The following is a 17,831-nucleotide window of genomic DNA, read 5'->3' as shown; positions in this document are numbered from 1 at the left end:
CTCATAGGTAGAAAGTCAGGCTTCTTCCTCAAAGTATTAGCCATTATGTCTCATTCTTATTTCACTCTAAAGAAGTTCTAGAAGGTACTCAATTAAACACCTGTAAGGACTTCTCTATGCTATCACCTAAAAAAATGCTATGTATTAAAATAAACTAGTGGGGACACCTGGGTGGCTCTGTCCGTTAAGCGTCTGCCTTCAGCTCAGGTCGCAATCCCAGAGTCCCAGGATCGAGTCCCACATTGGGGGGTCCCTGCTCCACAGGGTGCCTGCTTCTCCCTTTGCCTCCCTCTCCCTCTCTGTCTCTCATGAATAAATAAATACACTGTATTTGAAAATAAACTATTGGATGAATGACTGAGTTCTCATATACAAAGTGTATCTTATGCTCACTTGGCTTTACAGAATTTGAGATGCTTTCACTTTAATATCTAATTGACATTTAACTGGTGTTATTCTTGTTATATTATTTTTAAAGATTTATTTATTTGAGAGAGAGAGAGAGAAAGCATGAACAAGAGGGAAGAAGAAAAGAGAATCTCAAGCAGACTTCCCACTGAACACAGAGCTCACTGTGTGGCTTGATCTCAAGACCTTGAGATCATGACCGGAGCCGAAACCAAGAGTCAGACACTCAATTACACCACCCAGGTATCCCCATCATATTATCTTTAAATTTACTGGTGTCCTTCCATTTCCTGTCAAAGTTAATCTGATACCTAAATGTACTATATTTAAAGATGTATTCAGAAAATGTGTAATATAAAAATGTATATAAAGGAGAATATTTTCAGACACCAACTCATGGTTACATAAAAAGTATTTTATAATGAGCTACTTCCTTTCTGTTCGATAAGTTCATACAATTTGGATATTATTTTTAAACATTATGTAATTGATACTTTGATTCCTAAGTTACTGAATAACCCCCTATTTTAAAAACAAAACAAATCAAAAAAAACTTGTATTTTCTTAAAAAGTCACCTTCTTAACTTCTGTGGCATACACAATACCCAGTGTAACAAAGTATCCAAATATAATAATGATCTATACTTGATAGTAATTTTCTATTCCCCAAATGAATGTGAAAGAAATCCAGCTGGTTTCTTACCTGTTTTTAAAGAACAACATTAATTGCTCGGAAGTTTTCAAATTGGCAACATTATCTAATTCATATGCTCACTGAGAGTCTAAAAATACTAGTGTAACTATAACTCAAATCCAGCTTCCTCACTTTAAGCAAGGGTTAGATCTGGTTAAAAAAAAAAAATCATATATTTGATGTAAATGACAAACTGCTTAGATTTTAAGTGTTAAAGTTTTAACCTTGTCCAAATATTTAAAACCCCCTAAAATGGGAACTTTTAAAAAATGTCCTTTATAATGTCGTATATCAAAATCTGTTTAAAAAAATGCTGCCTAAGCTACTATAGAGCTTTTGTGAATATGTCACACTTGAAAATATTCAGTGGAGTTTATATTAGCAATAAATAACCACCTTTCCCAAAAAAGATTATAACTGACCAGATAATCATGACATTATTTATTCGTACAAACATTACTAATAAAAGCCTAAGTGCTATAATGCCTTAGTTCACTGTAAATTCTTCATGATTTGTAAACTCAGCCTTTAAAAGTCAATAAAATTTTTTTTTCAAGATTTTAAAGAATTTACAAATTTGAGTGGTTTTTAACAAATCACAAGCCGTTCCCATCTGCCAAATTTATAAATAATCCAATCCCTGCTTATGAGCTCTAAAAACAATCAAACCCCTCACAGGTCTCTGTAATCACTGACTCAAATTAGAGATAGCAACTGAAGAGCAGCTATGACAAAACATTCCAATCATTTGTATTTAGAATTTATTTAACTTCCCTTGACATGGGAATAACGGAATTCACATCCAAACAACAAAGGCAGTTGGTCACCATGGCCTCCAATCTTGAGCTTCTATCCCTACTTCTATCTACTCAAAAGTCTCTTCTGTTCTAGCTATATTCTCAGCAGGAGCCTCAGCTCAGGTCATGATCCCAGACTCCTAGGACTGAGACCCAGGCCGGGCTCCCTGCTCCGCGGGGAGCCTGCTTCTCTCCTCACCACTCATGCTGTCACTATTTCTGTCTGTCTCTCTCAAATAAATAAATAAAATCTTAAAAATAAAGATCTAGGGGCGCCTGGGTGGCTCAGTGGGTTAAGCCACTGCCTTCGGCTCAGGTCATGATCTCAGGGTCCTGGGATCGAGTCCCGCATCGGGCTCTCTGCTCAGCAGGGAGCCTGCTCCCTTCTCTCTCTCTCTCTCTCTCTCTCTCTGCCTGCCTCTCTGCCTACTTGTGATCTCTCTCTGTCAAATAAATAAATTTAAAAAATAAATAAATAAATAAATAAATAAATAAAAGATCTATATGCTCAGATATGGAAAGATGCCAAAGACCTGTTAAACAAAAGCAAACCGTAAGGGAGGGAGGAAAACCTGAAATATAGGTCCTTTTACACATACAAAGGATAGAGGAAGAGAATATATACACACAACAATTGCATATTCATGGAAAATTTCTGTAAGAATATAAAGGATATTATTAATCCTATTTATCTCTGAGAAATGTGACCAAAGTGTTCAGATAGAATGGGATGAGAACTTTTATTCCTCTTTCTGACCTTTAAATGACTTTAACCATGATACTATCCGATATTTATAATAAAGTAAACATTAAGTAATTGTAAAGATTTGAAACCCAACACCTTTCTTCCCTGTTCCTAATCATAAATATAAGACCCTAGGAGGAGGCGCCTGGGTGGCTCAGTGGGATAAAGCCTCTTGCCTTCGGCTGAGGTCATGATCCCAGGGTCCTGAGATCGAGTCCCGCATCGGGCTTTCTGCTCAGCGGAGAGCCTGCTTCATCCTCTCTCTGCCTGCCTCCCTGCCTACTTGTGATCTCTCTCTCTCTCTCTCTCTGTCAAATAGATAAATAAAATCTTTAAAAAGAAAAAAAAAAGACCCTGGGAGCACAACTTTTGAGTCCCATGTGAAGCACCAAGTCTAAAAGAAGCAGCCATCAATAAACTATGAGGTACCAAAGGCTTATTTATGCCTGCCTTCTAAAGAATATTTGATGGAATAGTAGTACAGAAGGAAAAAAGTAAAAAAAGGTAACAGGGTAATATCATAAAATGCTATTATCAACCACTCATTATTTACTTAAAAGCAAAAGTTTTCAAAACACGTAAGAACAGCCATTACTAGTAGCAGGTCACTAAAATATATGCAGTAAGAATAGAAAAAATTAATTTAGACAGGAAAACTAGGGTTTAAACTACCTTTAAAGAATAAACTTTCCACTTCCTGGCCATTGCAAGAGTACTACTATTTTGGAAAAAAATAAAAAATAAAAAAAGCTACATTCCAGAGATGGCTACCAAACAGGCCATTTCCTCCACCCATGACAGACATTAATAAATTAGGTCATTCTTTTCCACAAGACCAGACATGACTTCAGAATCCTTCTTAACACAGTGCTACCACCACTCAGTCAGAATTCATGAGATAAAGCCTATTTGCCCCATATGCCCTAACCCTCTTTACACTTTTTTTTTTTTAAACAATTAACCAGGAAAAACTAAAAAAGTTTTTTTTTTTTCCTAGAATATTTACTGAAATCAGAAGTTGTGTTCCAGTCTACCCTGGGGTTTCTGAACCAAATTCTAATTTATGTAACATACATACAGACACACACGCACCAAATTCTAATTTATATAACACACATACACACACCAGCTCAAAGTCTAAAAGTCCCCTGAAGGTAGAGAACACTTTTAGAAAAACCAAATGGTAACAGGAGATACTTCTACATGAACAAAGGTGAGGGTAAGGATAGAAAGGAAGTCTACAAACCCTCACTCTGCCCACGTAAGAATAAGTCAATAAATGCAAAGTGTATACAGGGTAATTTTAGAAGATTTTTAAATGCTTAAACCAGATGTTCTTATATAGGATATAAAAAGCAGCTTCTGCAGAAACCAGACTCAATCAGCTAATGACAATTAACACTGTGCACAGATTGAAATGCAACTGTTTTGAGGACTTTACTCCTCGATTATAGCCAGTTGTCAGAAACTATTAGTTACCACTAACAATGTTAAGTCACCAAAAATTGTTAAAATACTGTTGAAGCGGGGGGGGGGGGGGGGGGGGGGACTCCCAATGTTGTATGTTTTAAGACCTGGATAGCACACTTAACAAAAACAGCACTTACACATCATCTGAGTTCCATATGAGAACAAACATTATCACAATTGTACAAGTCTTGTTATTATGATCACTGACACATAAAGTTGGTCTCAAAACCCAGCAACAAGGTCTCAAAAAGTACTCTGAGTTGAAGGCTGAAAAAAGAGTCTCACCCATGGACTGGGTTTGCAGGAAATCTTCCCAAAAAGAAATCCATAAAATGGCTGTAGCATTAGAAAACATTTCAGAGATAATTTAATCCACTTTTCCTAATTTTAAAGATGAATACATTGAATTCTGGAGAGGTTAAGCAGCATGAGCAAAAACATACAGATCTATAACAAAGCCAGTCTCCAAACAAAAGACCAGTTCCCAAGGTGAGTGGGCATTCCAGTGCCAGCCACCTCCCAGGTGCCTACACCATAGGCTTCTCCCCTCCTGGACACCGACTGTGATTTAGAAAGATACTATCTAAAGATTAAGGCCACAAACTATATATTATCAGGGAGCAGACAATGAAAATATAATCAATGAAAAACAGTCTGTTAACTTAGAAACTGAAACATGGTTTCCTGGCAAGCTGATATGAAGACAGTTGTAAATGTCCTTCTGCCTGGTGGAGCACACAAAAGGTAGAGCTGGAAGAAGACTGTGCCGGTAGTTTCCTGAACACTAATCACAGAGGGTATGAGTCCTCTGAGCAGCAGGTATTAGCTTTGGAGCGGTCGGAGGACACACACATCCTACCTGGAAACAGGTAAACTCCCTCTGCAAGGAACTCCAGTCTATAATCCATATTCCCTTACATGAGGCTTCTTGGCCAGGGTCCCTTGGGAGGGTGTGACTACCTAAGTGTGCTTTCCCAGGTACACAAAGGCCCATGGTATAAATTCTATCCTCAAGTGGAATCTAAGAACAAAAAAATTAAGAACCACAGCCCTCAGACTAGCAAACTCCCTCTGTATTTATCAAACCAACTTGGGCTTTTTTTGTTGTTTTTTATGATTTCAGCTTATTTCAGGTTCCCAACAGAAAGGTAACTTAGCCCCAACAGGAACAATATGGTGACCAGTTAATGGTTAGGCTCAATATAAATCAGAATTTCACAGCTTGTTTTTGTCTAGCTCCAGAACTAAAAATGATTTTTACATATTTAAATGGGGGGGGTCAAAGGGGGAGTCAAAAGAACATCTCATGATATATTAAGAAAAATTCAAAATTTCACTATCCACAAATAAAGTTGTATTGGAACACAGCCATGTTCATTCATTAATTTTTTTTGTCCACTGAGACTGCTTTCATACTTAGAAAAGCAGAGTTAAACAGTTTTATGAGACAATCAGGCCCACAAAACCTAAAATAATTACTGTCTGGCCCTCTGCAAAGAGTGTACTGATCTCTGCTACAAATCAACATACTGGTACTATGCTTATAAACAAGCATCATGTATGTTTAGTGAAATGTAAATCAATGACCAGGTCCTGGGCAAATAAGTGCCTTAAAGCTTACAAAGTTAAGGATCAGACACACTCATTCCTCAGGAAGTTTTTAACTAGAACAGGGAAGACTCAAAAGGGGAGAAGAGAGATGGGGATGCTCTAAGCAAATTAAAGACCATGTCTAGAAACCTGTGACTTTTTCTCAAACCCCTGAAGACTCCTACTTGGGGCCAGTGCACACTAAATTAAAAAAACTTCTGGGGCACCTGGTGGCTCAGTGGGTTAAAGCCTCTGCCTTGGGCTCAGGTCATGGTCTCAGGGTCCTGGGATCAAGCCCCACATCAGGCTCTCTGCTCGGCAGGGAGCCTGCTTCCCTTCCTTTCTCTCCGCCTGCCTCTCTGCCTGCTTGTGATCTCTGTCTGTCAAATAAATAAATAAAATCTTTAATAAAAAATAAATTATAATAACTTCTAACACATTTCTTACTTAAATTTTAAGCCAATAACCAATAAGGAAAAAAAAAAAGACTGTTCTAGACAGGCATTTTAAGAATACATGGTTAACAAGGATATGAAAGTATCAGAGAGAAATCATAAAAAGAAATCACCAGAATTTAAACAGTAAAATGGAATTCCAACAATACATTTAAAAGTATTCCCCAAATCCCTGAAATGACACACAAATTTCAGTGCAACTCGATTTTTCTGGGGAGAGGTTCTACAGGCCTCAGATTTCAAGTGTGCTTGACTTTAAAGAAGTTATAAGCCACTAGTACTCAACCTCTACATCTTAAATGCACCCATTATATTTCAACACTGAAATAACTGATACCTGTAAAGATGACCATGAGTCATCAAGAAAAAATCTTAAATAATGTTTAGCGTACCCTGTGTTAAACAAAAGCCAACCATATACTTCCACTCCAATTCCAGCAACTTGTTACCCTTGCTAATTCTTGCTCCTTACTCTGGAGTAAGGAGTAAGAAGAAAAAAAAAAAAAAAAAAAAAAAATATATATATATATATACATACATACTCATTTTACTTTTCAGTTTGGACTCCCACCACTGAAATCGTCATTTAAAATCAGTGCTAAGAAACGGTCTTAGAAGTTGTCAGGAGATTTCATAAAATCTCCTGTGCAAACACTAATCAATACTACATATACATATATATACCACTGCCAATTTTGAGTGCTTTTACAAAAGAATATTGTGGCTTAATTCCTTCCACAAACAAGCCCAAAAAACTGGGTGGCTCAGTGGGTTGAGCCGCTGCCTTCGGCTCAGGTCATGATCTCAGGATCCTGGGATCGAGTCCCACATCGGGCTCTCTGCTCGGCAGGGAGCCTGCTTCCTCCTCTCTCTCTGCCTGCCTCTCTGCCTACCTGTGATCTCTCTCTGTCAAATAAATAAATAAAATCTCCAAGATATTTTTAAAAATGAACTTCAACTATCCTCAATCACCTAATTATGTTTTGATTCCACCTGGAGAACCAAAAGCAAAAAGTAAATACTGAACTGGTTTTAGAGTAATCAAGTTTGATCCTGAACATGTGTTAACTGCACATCATACACCATTGGTCCACAGTTACTACAGAATGACAACTGCCCAACAACTAAGTTTTCCATTCCATGTCTGGCAATATTTTTGTCGCTTTCAGGTGAGGAATGACATTATTAGTAATCATTCAAGGCCTAGGCCAGAGATGGCCACAATAACATCACCAGAGTCACGAGCAATATCCTCTTACACTACATTTTGTTTGGAATCAGAGGATACTTGACCCTAAGCTAAACCTGCAGACAAGATGCCACTTCCACTCAACGGTAAAAAGGCTCTCTAAGGCCGCCCTGGCATATTTAAGGAATGCAGGGAACTTACTCCACCAAATGCAAAAACAACAAAACCTAAAACCTAACACCCCTCAAGATCACAGACCAATACTTTTATATAAGTATGCCAGGCAAATGACAATAAACTCTCAAATCAATCTCAAACTTTCTAAATATCATATACTACAAGTAATGTACTGTCCAAATTTTAAATAATGAATCACATAAGCCACTGCAAGATCTTGAAAATGGAGAAAACAGACTGAACAGGAATAATTTCAAGGAAATAACTTGTCTCGGGAATTAAAATACTCTTCTTATTAAGTTTCCTGCCAGGCTTCTGATACTAAGAACTAATAACTCCAAGCAAAGCCACCCTTTATTTTAAAATTTTAAAAAAATGTTAGGGGCACCTGGGTGGCTCAGGGGATTAAAGCCTCTGCCTTAGGCTCAGGTCATGGTACCAGGGTCCTGGGATGGAGCCCCATGTCTGCTCAGCAGGAAGCCTGCTTCCCTTCCTCTCTCTCTGGCCTCTCTGCCTACTTGTGATCTCTGTCAAATAAATAAATAAAATTTTTAAAAATAAATAAATAAAAATTAAAAATTTTTAATGTACTGTTGAATGTGATACCAATGTTTTAACTTACCAGGAGGGGAGGAAAGAAGTTTAATACTGGTATAACTGAACAACTGAGCCAAACTTTTTGATGCCAATCCAAATAAAAAGCAAAAGGTACTGGCCAAGATGTCTATTTTATTAACCTTGTAGGGAAACTGGGTTTACAATGCATATTCTGACAGACTGTTAACTGCAATGGTATAATGGGTGTCCCACAATACCAAAAAAGCCAAGAGCTTCACAACAGGAAGTAAGCAAACTGAGATTCATACGCCTTTTTCCTACTGCTCACAAATCATAGATACAGGACATGATCAGTTTGAGATCTTGATGTTTGCTGTTCCAACCACCTCAGTACTGAAACAAACAGTTGATAATTCTTTTCCCAACAAGCCTCCAGATAAAAACGTCAGGCAAATGTCTTTAAAGTATTTTTCAAGCAAGAAATTTCCAAATGTAATCCCAAATTACAATAAAATGCAATTTTCATTTTTAACATTTTAAAAATCCAGTCATGATTAATTCCAAAGGCTTGATTATGCAATGTAAGATATTCTGTCAAAAAGTAACTACAGATTAAAATCTACTTATGGGAAATAATCACCAGATGCAATAATTGATCCTCAGCTGGACAGTATTAATTTAGACAAAGCTGCCATTATATTTTAGGGCCAACTGAGGATATCTGAATATATCCCAGTAATAGAGAAGATGAAAATTTACCTAGCTGGCAGACAAGGGAGAGGAAAAAAAATCTTTATAGAACTGTATGTAGAGTATGATCTCATTTTGATTTAAGACTATATATATAAGCATAGACAGTCATCTACAGTGATACAGTGGTGATCAGTGATCTCTGGATAGCAGGAATGTGTTAATTATATTTGCTTCTCTGTATTTTCTGATTTCCAACAACACACATGTAACACCACCTCTGTAATAATACTTTAGGTCATTAAGGGCTCCTAAAAGTCAAAAATCTGTTATTTATTAAATGCCTACTATAGACAATTCACATGCAGATCTGTTTTCATTCCAAGTTCTCCCAAGTTTTTGGCTAATCTTTCCCCCCAAGCCTCTGAACTAAACAACAGTCCCTTTAAAATGTAACATTTCCTTAAACTCCTAAGAGTTTTTTCCTCTCCTCTCATTCTCAAGCACACTTAGTATTTTTCAGTTTTCTCCTTACAGCTATTCTTTCAACCTTAGTAACTAATAAAAGGCTAAACCGCTCATTATAGGCTAAAACCTGTTAAGGGAGGAAGGAGGAACTAATTAGATAAACTTTTTTTTCTCCTTTTAAATGAACATACACCTAGCTTTGTCATAGTTAAAATTTCTAAGGCAGCCCATCCAACTTTTCTTATAAAAAAGCAGCTTCCGATCTTGAGCTTAAGATGGAATCAAGTTCAAGGTCTACAGCCTATCAGGCAACTCCCTTTTGTCTGGCTACCATAAAAATGAAGGGAGATATGGGGAAAATAAACACATAATTGAAAATTTTACTTGTTGCAGACATCAAAGATGCCAATTCATATACAAATATAAAAATAAACAAACTTAAGAAAAGCAAAATACCAACCAGGAAGTCATCTAATTTAAAAGGGGCATTAAATGAGACCGAAATATTTGGAATAAATAAGTAATAAAATTCGGGGTTGCAGATCTTTGTTATTGTCACCCCTAAAACACCCTCTCTCTCTCCCAACATGTTACCCACTTCACTACAATTACTGTACCTAAAGTGTTCAATCTGTCTCTAAGTATGGTTATGTAGAACTCTTCCTTTACCTAGAAGTGATTAAATCTTGATCAGCTGTGATCTGATCAAAATGCAACTTCCTGTAGTAATCTCTAATCATTGTGGACCACTATTAAACAAGCTTTCAGTGAAATAATTTCCCTGTACCTTAGAACTATAGAAATAGCTCATCAGCTTTGAAAGATAATGAAAGCCTTGAACTACAAGTAACTAAAGATTAAGGCTTTCTTTCACAGTGGGTTTCCTAAAACGGAAAAATAGTTCACTAATAAAAATCTTTAGAAAATAAGCCCCTAAGCATTCCTTATTAATGGAAACCTCAGATTTTCTCCCACTTCCCTAAAAATGTTGCTGTCGTGTCATTCAGTTGCAGCTATCGTTTTACGAAAAGAAAATTTCAATTCCCTCTTGGGCGGACTACACGGAGGACCGCGGACCCTCGCCCCCGCCGAAGCGAGGTGGGGCGCCCGTCTCCTCGTTACTAGAAAGCCAGCCACAGCAGCTTTTAAACGGTCTCCGGGTGACGACGCATTCCTAACGGGTTTCGAAGGCACGTTTAAATCGCCCGCTTTTTTGTTTGCTCGCTGCATTCACCGGGCGCCGGGGCTGCAGCCGCCCCCGCGCGCCCGAGAGGGGGAGCCCAGGGTCGGGAAGCCCGGAGCCCGGTCGGTGGGGGGAGGGGTCGGAGAGGGGGAGAACCGGGGCGAGAGGCGGGGGTGGAGGACCCTGGGTCGCCGAGCCCTGTGGGAGGGAGTAGTGCAGTGTGCGCTGTGGGGAAGAAGGCTGGAGAGGAGAGGGGGAAATCCCGGGGTGGGTCGGGGGTGGGGGGAGCCGGGCCACCGCCCCGCACCGGAGAACGCTTCGCACGGCTCCCGCCTCCCGCCTCCCGCCAGGGTGTGCGCAGGGCCGCGGCTCAGCGCGGCGCCGCCCCCTCCCTCCCTGCCTGCCTCTCCTCCCTCTCCTCCTCCTCTTCCCGAGGCGACAGAAACAACAGCGCGGAAGGAGGGGAAAGTAACTCCCGGCACCTCCGCCGGAATTAGCCCCGGTGCAGTGATGACACCTTCTCGTGGCGCAACCAAGCCCCGCTCCCTCCGCAGCGGCGTCCCCGCCGCCGCCCTCTCCATTTGAAAGTGGCCACCCCCCGCCGCCGCCGCCGCCGCTCCTCCCGCCCCGCCGCCGCCAGCTGCACCAATCCGCTCGGCCCCAGTTGCAAATCAAACGCTCCCTCGCGTCCAGAAGCCACTTGCGCCGCTGGAAACGGCCGCGCCGTCCCCCTCCCCGAGTCCCTCCCGGGCGGCACCTTTGAGCCGGGGCGGGCGCGCCGGCGAGAAACGGCTGTGAGGTGGGAGAGGCGGCGGCGGCGAGCAGCCCCGAGCGGGCTCGGCTCCTGCTCTCGCTCCCGCCCCCAGACAGTTCTGGAAACTGTGTATCACCTCTGTCACAGGAAGCCATCCGGCAAGGAAGGCGGCGCGGAACCAACAAACAAACGCCCGCGGCCGCCCGCCGGAATCGGCACGGGGACGGCGACGGGCTTCGGGCCGTTCCCTAGGCGGGGGCGCGGCGGACGCCCCCGCGCCGCAGGCTTTGTGCGGGGCTCCCGCGGCGCGGGCGCGGCGGGCCGGGCGTCCCCGCCCCCGAAGACCCCCCACCCCGGGCCCCGCGGCAGCGCCTCTGGGACCGTTAGGTGACGCTCCGGCCGCGGCCAAGAAAGCAGCACCTCGGCCGCCGCCCGCCCCCATTTCCACATGGAGCAGCCTCTCCTCCAACGCCAGAGGCGGGCTACAAAAGTTGGCCCCGGGGCCACCCAGCACCTGCCCACGTGCCACGGAGGCTCGCTCCCGGGTCTCCCCCGTCCCCTTCCCCCCGCCGCCCTCGGCCGCCAGGTCACCTATTACCGGTGGGAGGGGAGAGAGCCTGCTATTTAAACGCCCGCGGAAGTTGAGACACCCCCACTGGCGGGTGCCGTGCACCTGCCTCCCGCCGCCGCGCTCCGCCACTTTGAGCAGCAGCCGCGTCCTCGGCCCCGCCTCCTGCCCGCAGGCGGGCGGGGGGGAGCGGGAAGGAGGTGGAAGGGATCGAATTTCTCCAGCAAATGGGACCGTTCCGACAGGATTCGGTTCCCTGGTCAACATTCCACATTCCATCCCTCTCCCGCATTTGCAAGCCAGCGCCAACAATCCGGAAAGCCTGCTGGCTACCAAACAACAGCCCCCAACTCACAAACACACACTCACAGGCACCAGACACGTGCACTGAAGGGCTTTGCAACTTGCAGTCCTGGGGTACACACTGCACGTTCAATTAAGGCAGGGAAGCCCAAGCGACCCCACCCCCACAATTTGCAGATGGTGCCAAAGGTTGCAATTTGCAATCCGTTTTTAAGTTCATGGTTAATCGGTACTTTGCTCTACGAATGCAACTCCTTCCTAATTTCACCGATGAAGGGTTTTACACTTTACAGACAGTCTCGCTTTAAGTCAGAGATCTGATTATTGGAAACCCAATTTGGAAGAATCTAATTGCCAAGCTGTCCCTACACCCCCTGTTCACTGCCCTTGAATTGATGCAAAGAATATTTTGGACATGTGGTGACGCGGTGACAAGAGCCAGGGCTGCTGCGGCCACCCTACAGAGATGGACCTACACACACAGACACACACACACCTATGTTTGGACAAATATAGTCGTCCCCCCGCCACCACGGTCACACACACTCTGGATTCATATATGTACGCGGACCTGCGTTCTGCCATTGCCATCTGTCTACCAAGTTGCTACTATGCTTTCCACTTTCATGCAGCCTAATGCGCTTTGGCTTTTTAAAAAATTGTATCAACTAAAGCCAACTAAACTGGGCTTCTGTTCCCAAACGCGTTTAAATGGTGATTCACCTGAAAACCGCATGTTCTTCGCAAATCCGAAAGAAGAAAAAAGCTCTAAGTCTTCAGCCCCCCCAAAATTGAAAATTAATCATAATTAAACTTACTGATCCAACACAGATCAATTCTCAGGATCCAAAAATCATCTCCTCCTCCTCCTCTGGCCCCCGCCCCAGCAATGCCCAAGTTACTGGTGGGATAGTAACGCTGCGCTCGGCGGCTGCCTGCCCTCCCTCCTCGCTACATATCGAGAACCCAATCTTTTGGCGCCATATTAATGACGTACTATATTATTTCCACTAGGCAGCGACCTTCGGCACTAAATTACTCCCGAGAACTCCCGAGCAAAGCAACAAAACCATCAAATATGGCTGAGCCTCTCGGCTCGTCCTGCAGCCGCCGCCGCCGCCACTGCCGCCGCCGCCGCCGCCGCCGCCGCCGCGGTACCGGGACGCGCACACGGACCCACACGCGGACACGCGCGGGCACAGGCGCGGCGCGCCCCCCCCCGCGCGCCCCCCGCGGCCCGCGCGCGTACCTGCTACGGAAGGGTTCGGCGGAGGCGCTGGGCTCCACGCCGCTCGCGCCGCGCTGCATGAGTTCTGGCCGCGCCGGGCGGGCCCCTGCTCTCGCCGGCGCGCTCACACACTCGGCACTCGCGCAGGGAGGCACTCTCGGACGGGCGTTTGGCTTGTTATGGAGGAAGGGCTCTGTGAATCAAACTCATTTCTGGGTCACTGCTGCCACAGGGGGGAGCACTTTAATCCCTTGCCAAAACGAGAGGGTGGGGACACGAGGGCGGAGGGAGCGCGCGGGGAGTCCACAGCGCGGGGGGCTCCGTCCCTCGTTAACTCTTCGCGGTCCTCGCCGCAGCCGGCTGGGCCTTCGTCCGCGGGAGCTGGCAAAGAGTGGCACTGTTCAGCTTTTAAAATCTCTTCCCTCACCTCCCTTGTGAGTCTAGAAATTCTTGAGGTGTTTCCAAGCAGGGAGGTGGGCTCTCAGATCACCCTCTTCAAACTGCCCCAGTTCCAACTCTTATCTAATCTCATTGCACCTAGAAATGGATTCTTTCAAATTAGTTTAAAATTATTTCGATACCAATGTGACTATTAAAAGTGTGCAATCTGGGTGAAAGGTTTTATTTTTAGGCTGAACGGCAAAATAAATAGTTCTTTTGTAGTAACAGTTCTAGGGAGTTGAGAATTACAATGACGTTTTTAAATACAGAGAATCCAGTTTTGGAGACGGACTGCATCTTTACCCAACTTTATATCGAACTGATAATTGCAACTGAGGATTAATTCATTAGAGGACAATGATTATTTGTAAATGGACACCAGCTTTATATTTCACAGGATTACAGAACTGGACATTGCCTTCCAGATAAGAAAATGGAGACGAAATCTTAAACTGGAATTGCAGACTAACATAAAATTAGTCATCAGAGGTTTATTTGGAGGTTATTTATGTGTAGAAATAACTGACTGATTTTCCACAGAATACAAATTTGCTTATTCATGCGGAGGTCAACATAAAACAAATGAGTGTATATATGTCATTTAGCTTCAAAGGAAAAAAACCTTGGTGCAGATAAAAACTCCCATTCAGTAAATGTGAACAGTGGTCACTAATTACAAAATTGGATATTGAACCTAAAGGCATCCTTATCTGCTGGAAGAATTCTTCTGAAGATACCAGGTTTGATTTCACACAATCACACACCAACCTAACCACCTACATCAAGAACACAATAATCTAAGAAAAAAAAAAAAGAAGAACATAATCTGATAAATGTTGCAAAACAAAACCAACTGAGCCTTTCCATACTTTTTCAGAAAACGAGGAAGCCAAAGGAAATCTCAAGTATTAAGTCTCATATCTTCCTCTCCTGTTTCACTGAGGAAAAGTACGGAGACACATGTCAGTCCTATTCCATAGGCTCATTTAATCGTGTTGAGATTACAGACATAAATAAAGCACTATGCTGTCATTATTACTATCACTAGGTCGCACGGCAGTTGTTGCTACCTTCCTTGGTTCACCTTACACATACTCTCCTGTAGAAGTAAGAGAACACAGGCTTCATAGCCAGACGGACCACACTGGATCTAGCTCTACCAGTTGACCAACTTGTATGGCTGTGGGATAAAGTATAGAACTTCTTGGACCCTCAGTTGCTTCATGAGTAATAAAATGAGGTTAACAGCTCCTAACCTAAAGGGTTGTTAAGAGGAAAGAGAAAGCTCCATAAAAGTGCCCAGCAGAGGCCCTGGGCAGTTGGAAGTTATCAGTTCCCTGGGTCATTTATTCCATATCTCTTTCTTGGTCTTCAACCAATTTTTTTGCAACTTTTCTAAATTCCAGCCAGCCTTCCTGCACATACTCTCAAACAAACAAACAAACAAACAACAACAACAACAAAAACTAAAAATGGAACACCTGAGTGGCTCTGTCCTTGGGTATCTGCCCTGGGATCCAGCGTGCATGGGACTCCCTTGCTCAGCAGGAAGCCTGCTTCTCCCTCTCCCACTCCCCCTGGTTGTGTTCCTTCTCTGTCTCTCTTTCTTTGTGTCAAATAAATAAATAAAATCTTAAAAAAAAAAAAAAAGATTAATTTATATTTAAAAAATTTCAAACATTTGCTACTTAATGTTTTACTTGTTTTTTCTGACTATCCCATTCCCAAAACACCAGGCAAGAAAATGAAAGTGTATTGAATAAGTTGATGAGAAAAATGAAGAGGTAAAATGGCACACAGACTCCCCTAGCTGATAGACTGACCGGGACTGATGGTCCCAAGAATATTCTCTCAATAATGCCATGACATCAAAATACTGATGCACTGAGGCAGTGTGATGTGTTATAAATAACCCTGGACTAGAAGTCAGGAGACTCCCACCAACTCACACTGTGACTCTGACATGGCTTTTGGGTCTTAGTTTCTCCAATGATATGACTGACAGATGGTATCTAGTGCCTCTTCTTCTTTAACATTCAGTGATTTCTTACCTAACTTAGAAAGTGATGATTATTTGAATAAATGAAGGACAACTTGAGTCCTAAGGAACATGTAAAAACATTTTGTCATTGATGATCAGCAGTTGTCATTTTTTTTTTTAAAGATCCCATTCATATATTCTAAGAGATAGAGGGAGCACAAGCAGAGGGAGTGGGAGGCAGAGGGAGAGGGAGTAGCAGGCTCCCCACCAAGCAGCAAGTAGACAAGGGCTTGACCCCAAGACCTTGGGATCATGACCTGAGCCAAAGGCAATTGCTTAACCGACTGAGCCACCTAGGCACTCCAACAGCTGACATTTAAAAAATAAGATAGGCATTTTGCCATCAGACCACAAAGGAGACTTTTATACAAGCTATTTTTAAAATAGAAGAGTCAATGACATGGTTTGCCTTGCAGCTGCACAGGTAATACAATGAAGAATAAGAAGTACTAAGGTGGCAATTAGAAAAACTACTTTCTCTTCCATTCTGTCACTTAACTGTCTTACCTTGCCCAGTCACTCAGGATCACCATCTCCTAGTCTTTATTATTGCTATTTTTAAAAAAGACTTTATTTGTTTGACACACAGAGAGAGATCACAAGCAGGCGGGGCAGGGAGGGTGGAGCAGGGTCCCTGCTCAATCCCAGTACCCCGAGATCATGACCCGATCCGAAGGCAGAGGCTCAACCCACTGAACCACCCAGGCGCCCCATCTCCTAGTCTGTAGAACAGTTCTGTTAATTCACACTTTATTGCCAGAGATGAAATGACATTTAAGAAAAGAGCCACAAAGTGATCAGTGTGGTTGAAATATCAAGATTCTAGTCTTCCAGGGCGCCTGGGTGACTCAGTTGCTGGGCTTCTGCCTTCGGCTGGGGTCATGATCCCTGGGTCCTGGGAACAAGCCCTGCATTAGGCTCCCTGCTCAGTGGAAAGCCTGCTTCTCTCTTTCCCACTTCCCCTGTTGTGTTCCCTCTCTCACTGAGTCCCTCTCTGTCAAATAAATAAATAAAATCTTAAAAAAAAAAAAAAAGATTCTAGTCTTTTCTGATCTCATCTGGCCTGATCTGACCATGTTTGTGATGAAAGTTATAATTCTATATATCTCTTACATTCTGCTGTAGTCATACACTGTTCAATTATTTTCTTCCGTAATAATGGATTTTTATGAAATAAATATTTGGAACTTTATACTCATATTTCTGATTTTGAAACCATACTTGATTAAACCTATGAATGTTTACTTAATCATTTCATTTGTATGTACATCTTTGTAGGTAAAGAATTATAAGGTCTTGATAAGAGATTCAGAGTTATTCATAATTAATAGTTGTTTTATGTTTCGTTTTGTTTTTAAATAGGCTCCACATCCGACATGGGGCTTGAACTCATGACCCTGAAATCAAGAGTTGCATGTTCTAACAACTGAGCCAGCCAGGTGCCCACAGAATTGTTCACAATTAAAATGAAGTAAATGTATATGTTGAAACTGCTATATATCTCATTCCTTTAGAGAAATGAACAAAAAAATTCTTACTGGCAAATACCACTGCTAGTTGGTATACATTATGACACACAGAGAGAATTTTTTAATTGCACAAGGGATATCCTGGATAAAATGGGTTGTGTTCTAAAAGTTTATTTGAACTTTACTTGTTTGGAATTTTGAATTTATACCCCAAATAAACCTTATTATAAAGAGGGTTTAGGTTGTTAAGCCATCTTTAAGAAAATAATTTTAGGGGGGCCTGGGTGGCTCAGCTAGTTAAGCAGCTGCCTTCAGCTCAGGCTGTGATCCCAGTGTCCTGGGTTGGAGCCTTGCATTGGGCTCCTTGCTCAGCGGGGAGTCTGCTTCTCCCTCTCCCTCTGCTGCTCCCCCTGCTTGTGCTCTCTTCGTCTATCTCTGTCAAATAAATAAATAAAAATCTTTAAAAAACAATAATAATTTTAATACTGAATGATAGAAAAGAATAACTTTTTGTTTACTTTAAAAAATGGTATTATTCGGGTGGGAAAGGATCCAGTTCAAAGAAAGATAAGGAGGTATAATTCTGAGTAAGAAGAGTACAGT

At 42.5% G+C, this 17,831-nt stretch overlaps 1 protein-coding gene across 8 annotated transcripts in view; it reads right to left on the bottom strand.

The window, feature by feature from the left end:
* The window catches only part of JADE1 (jade family PHD finger 1), a 61,219-nt gene extending 47,806 nt beyond the window's left edge, over positions 1-13,413 (bottom strand). Inside the window, exon 1 of one of the 8 annotated variants that reach the window (XR_004283299.1) lies at positions 11,770-12,370. Coding sequence is in view for 2 of the 8 variants with exons in the window: in XM_032333394.1 (XP_032189285.1) it covers positions 11,770-12,025 (256 nt within the window). In the remaining 6 variants the exon portion in view is untranslated. The other 7 variants (XM_032333396.1, XM_032333399.1, XM_032333397.1 and 4 more) reach the window with 7 other exon arrangements.
* Between the last annotated feature and the right edge of the window lie 4,418 nt (positions 13,414-17,831).

The sequence above is a fragment of the Mustela erminea genome, chromosome 2 (genome assembly GCF_009829155.1).
Source record: "Mustela erminea isolate mMusErm1 chromosome 2, mMusErm1.Pri, whole genome shotgun sequence".
NCBI classification, from domain to species: Eukaryota; Metazoa; Chordata; class Mammalia; order Carnivora; family Mustelidae; genus Mustela; species Mustela erminea.
Note: the sequence above shows the minus strand (reverse complement) of the source record. Positions and strands in the feature narration are given on the sequence as shown.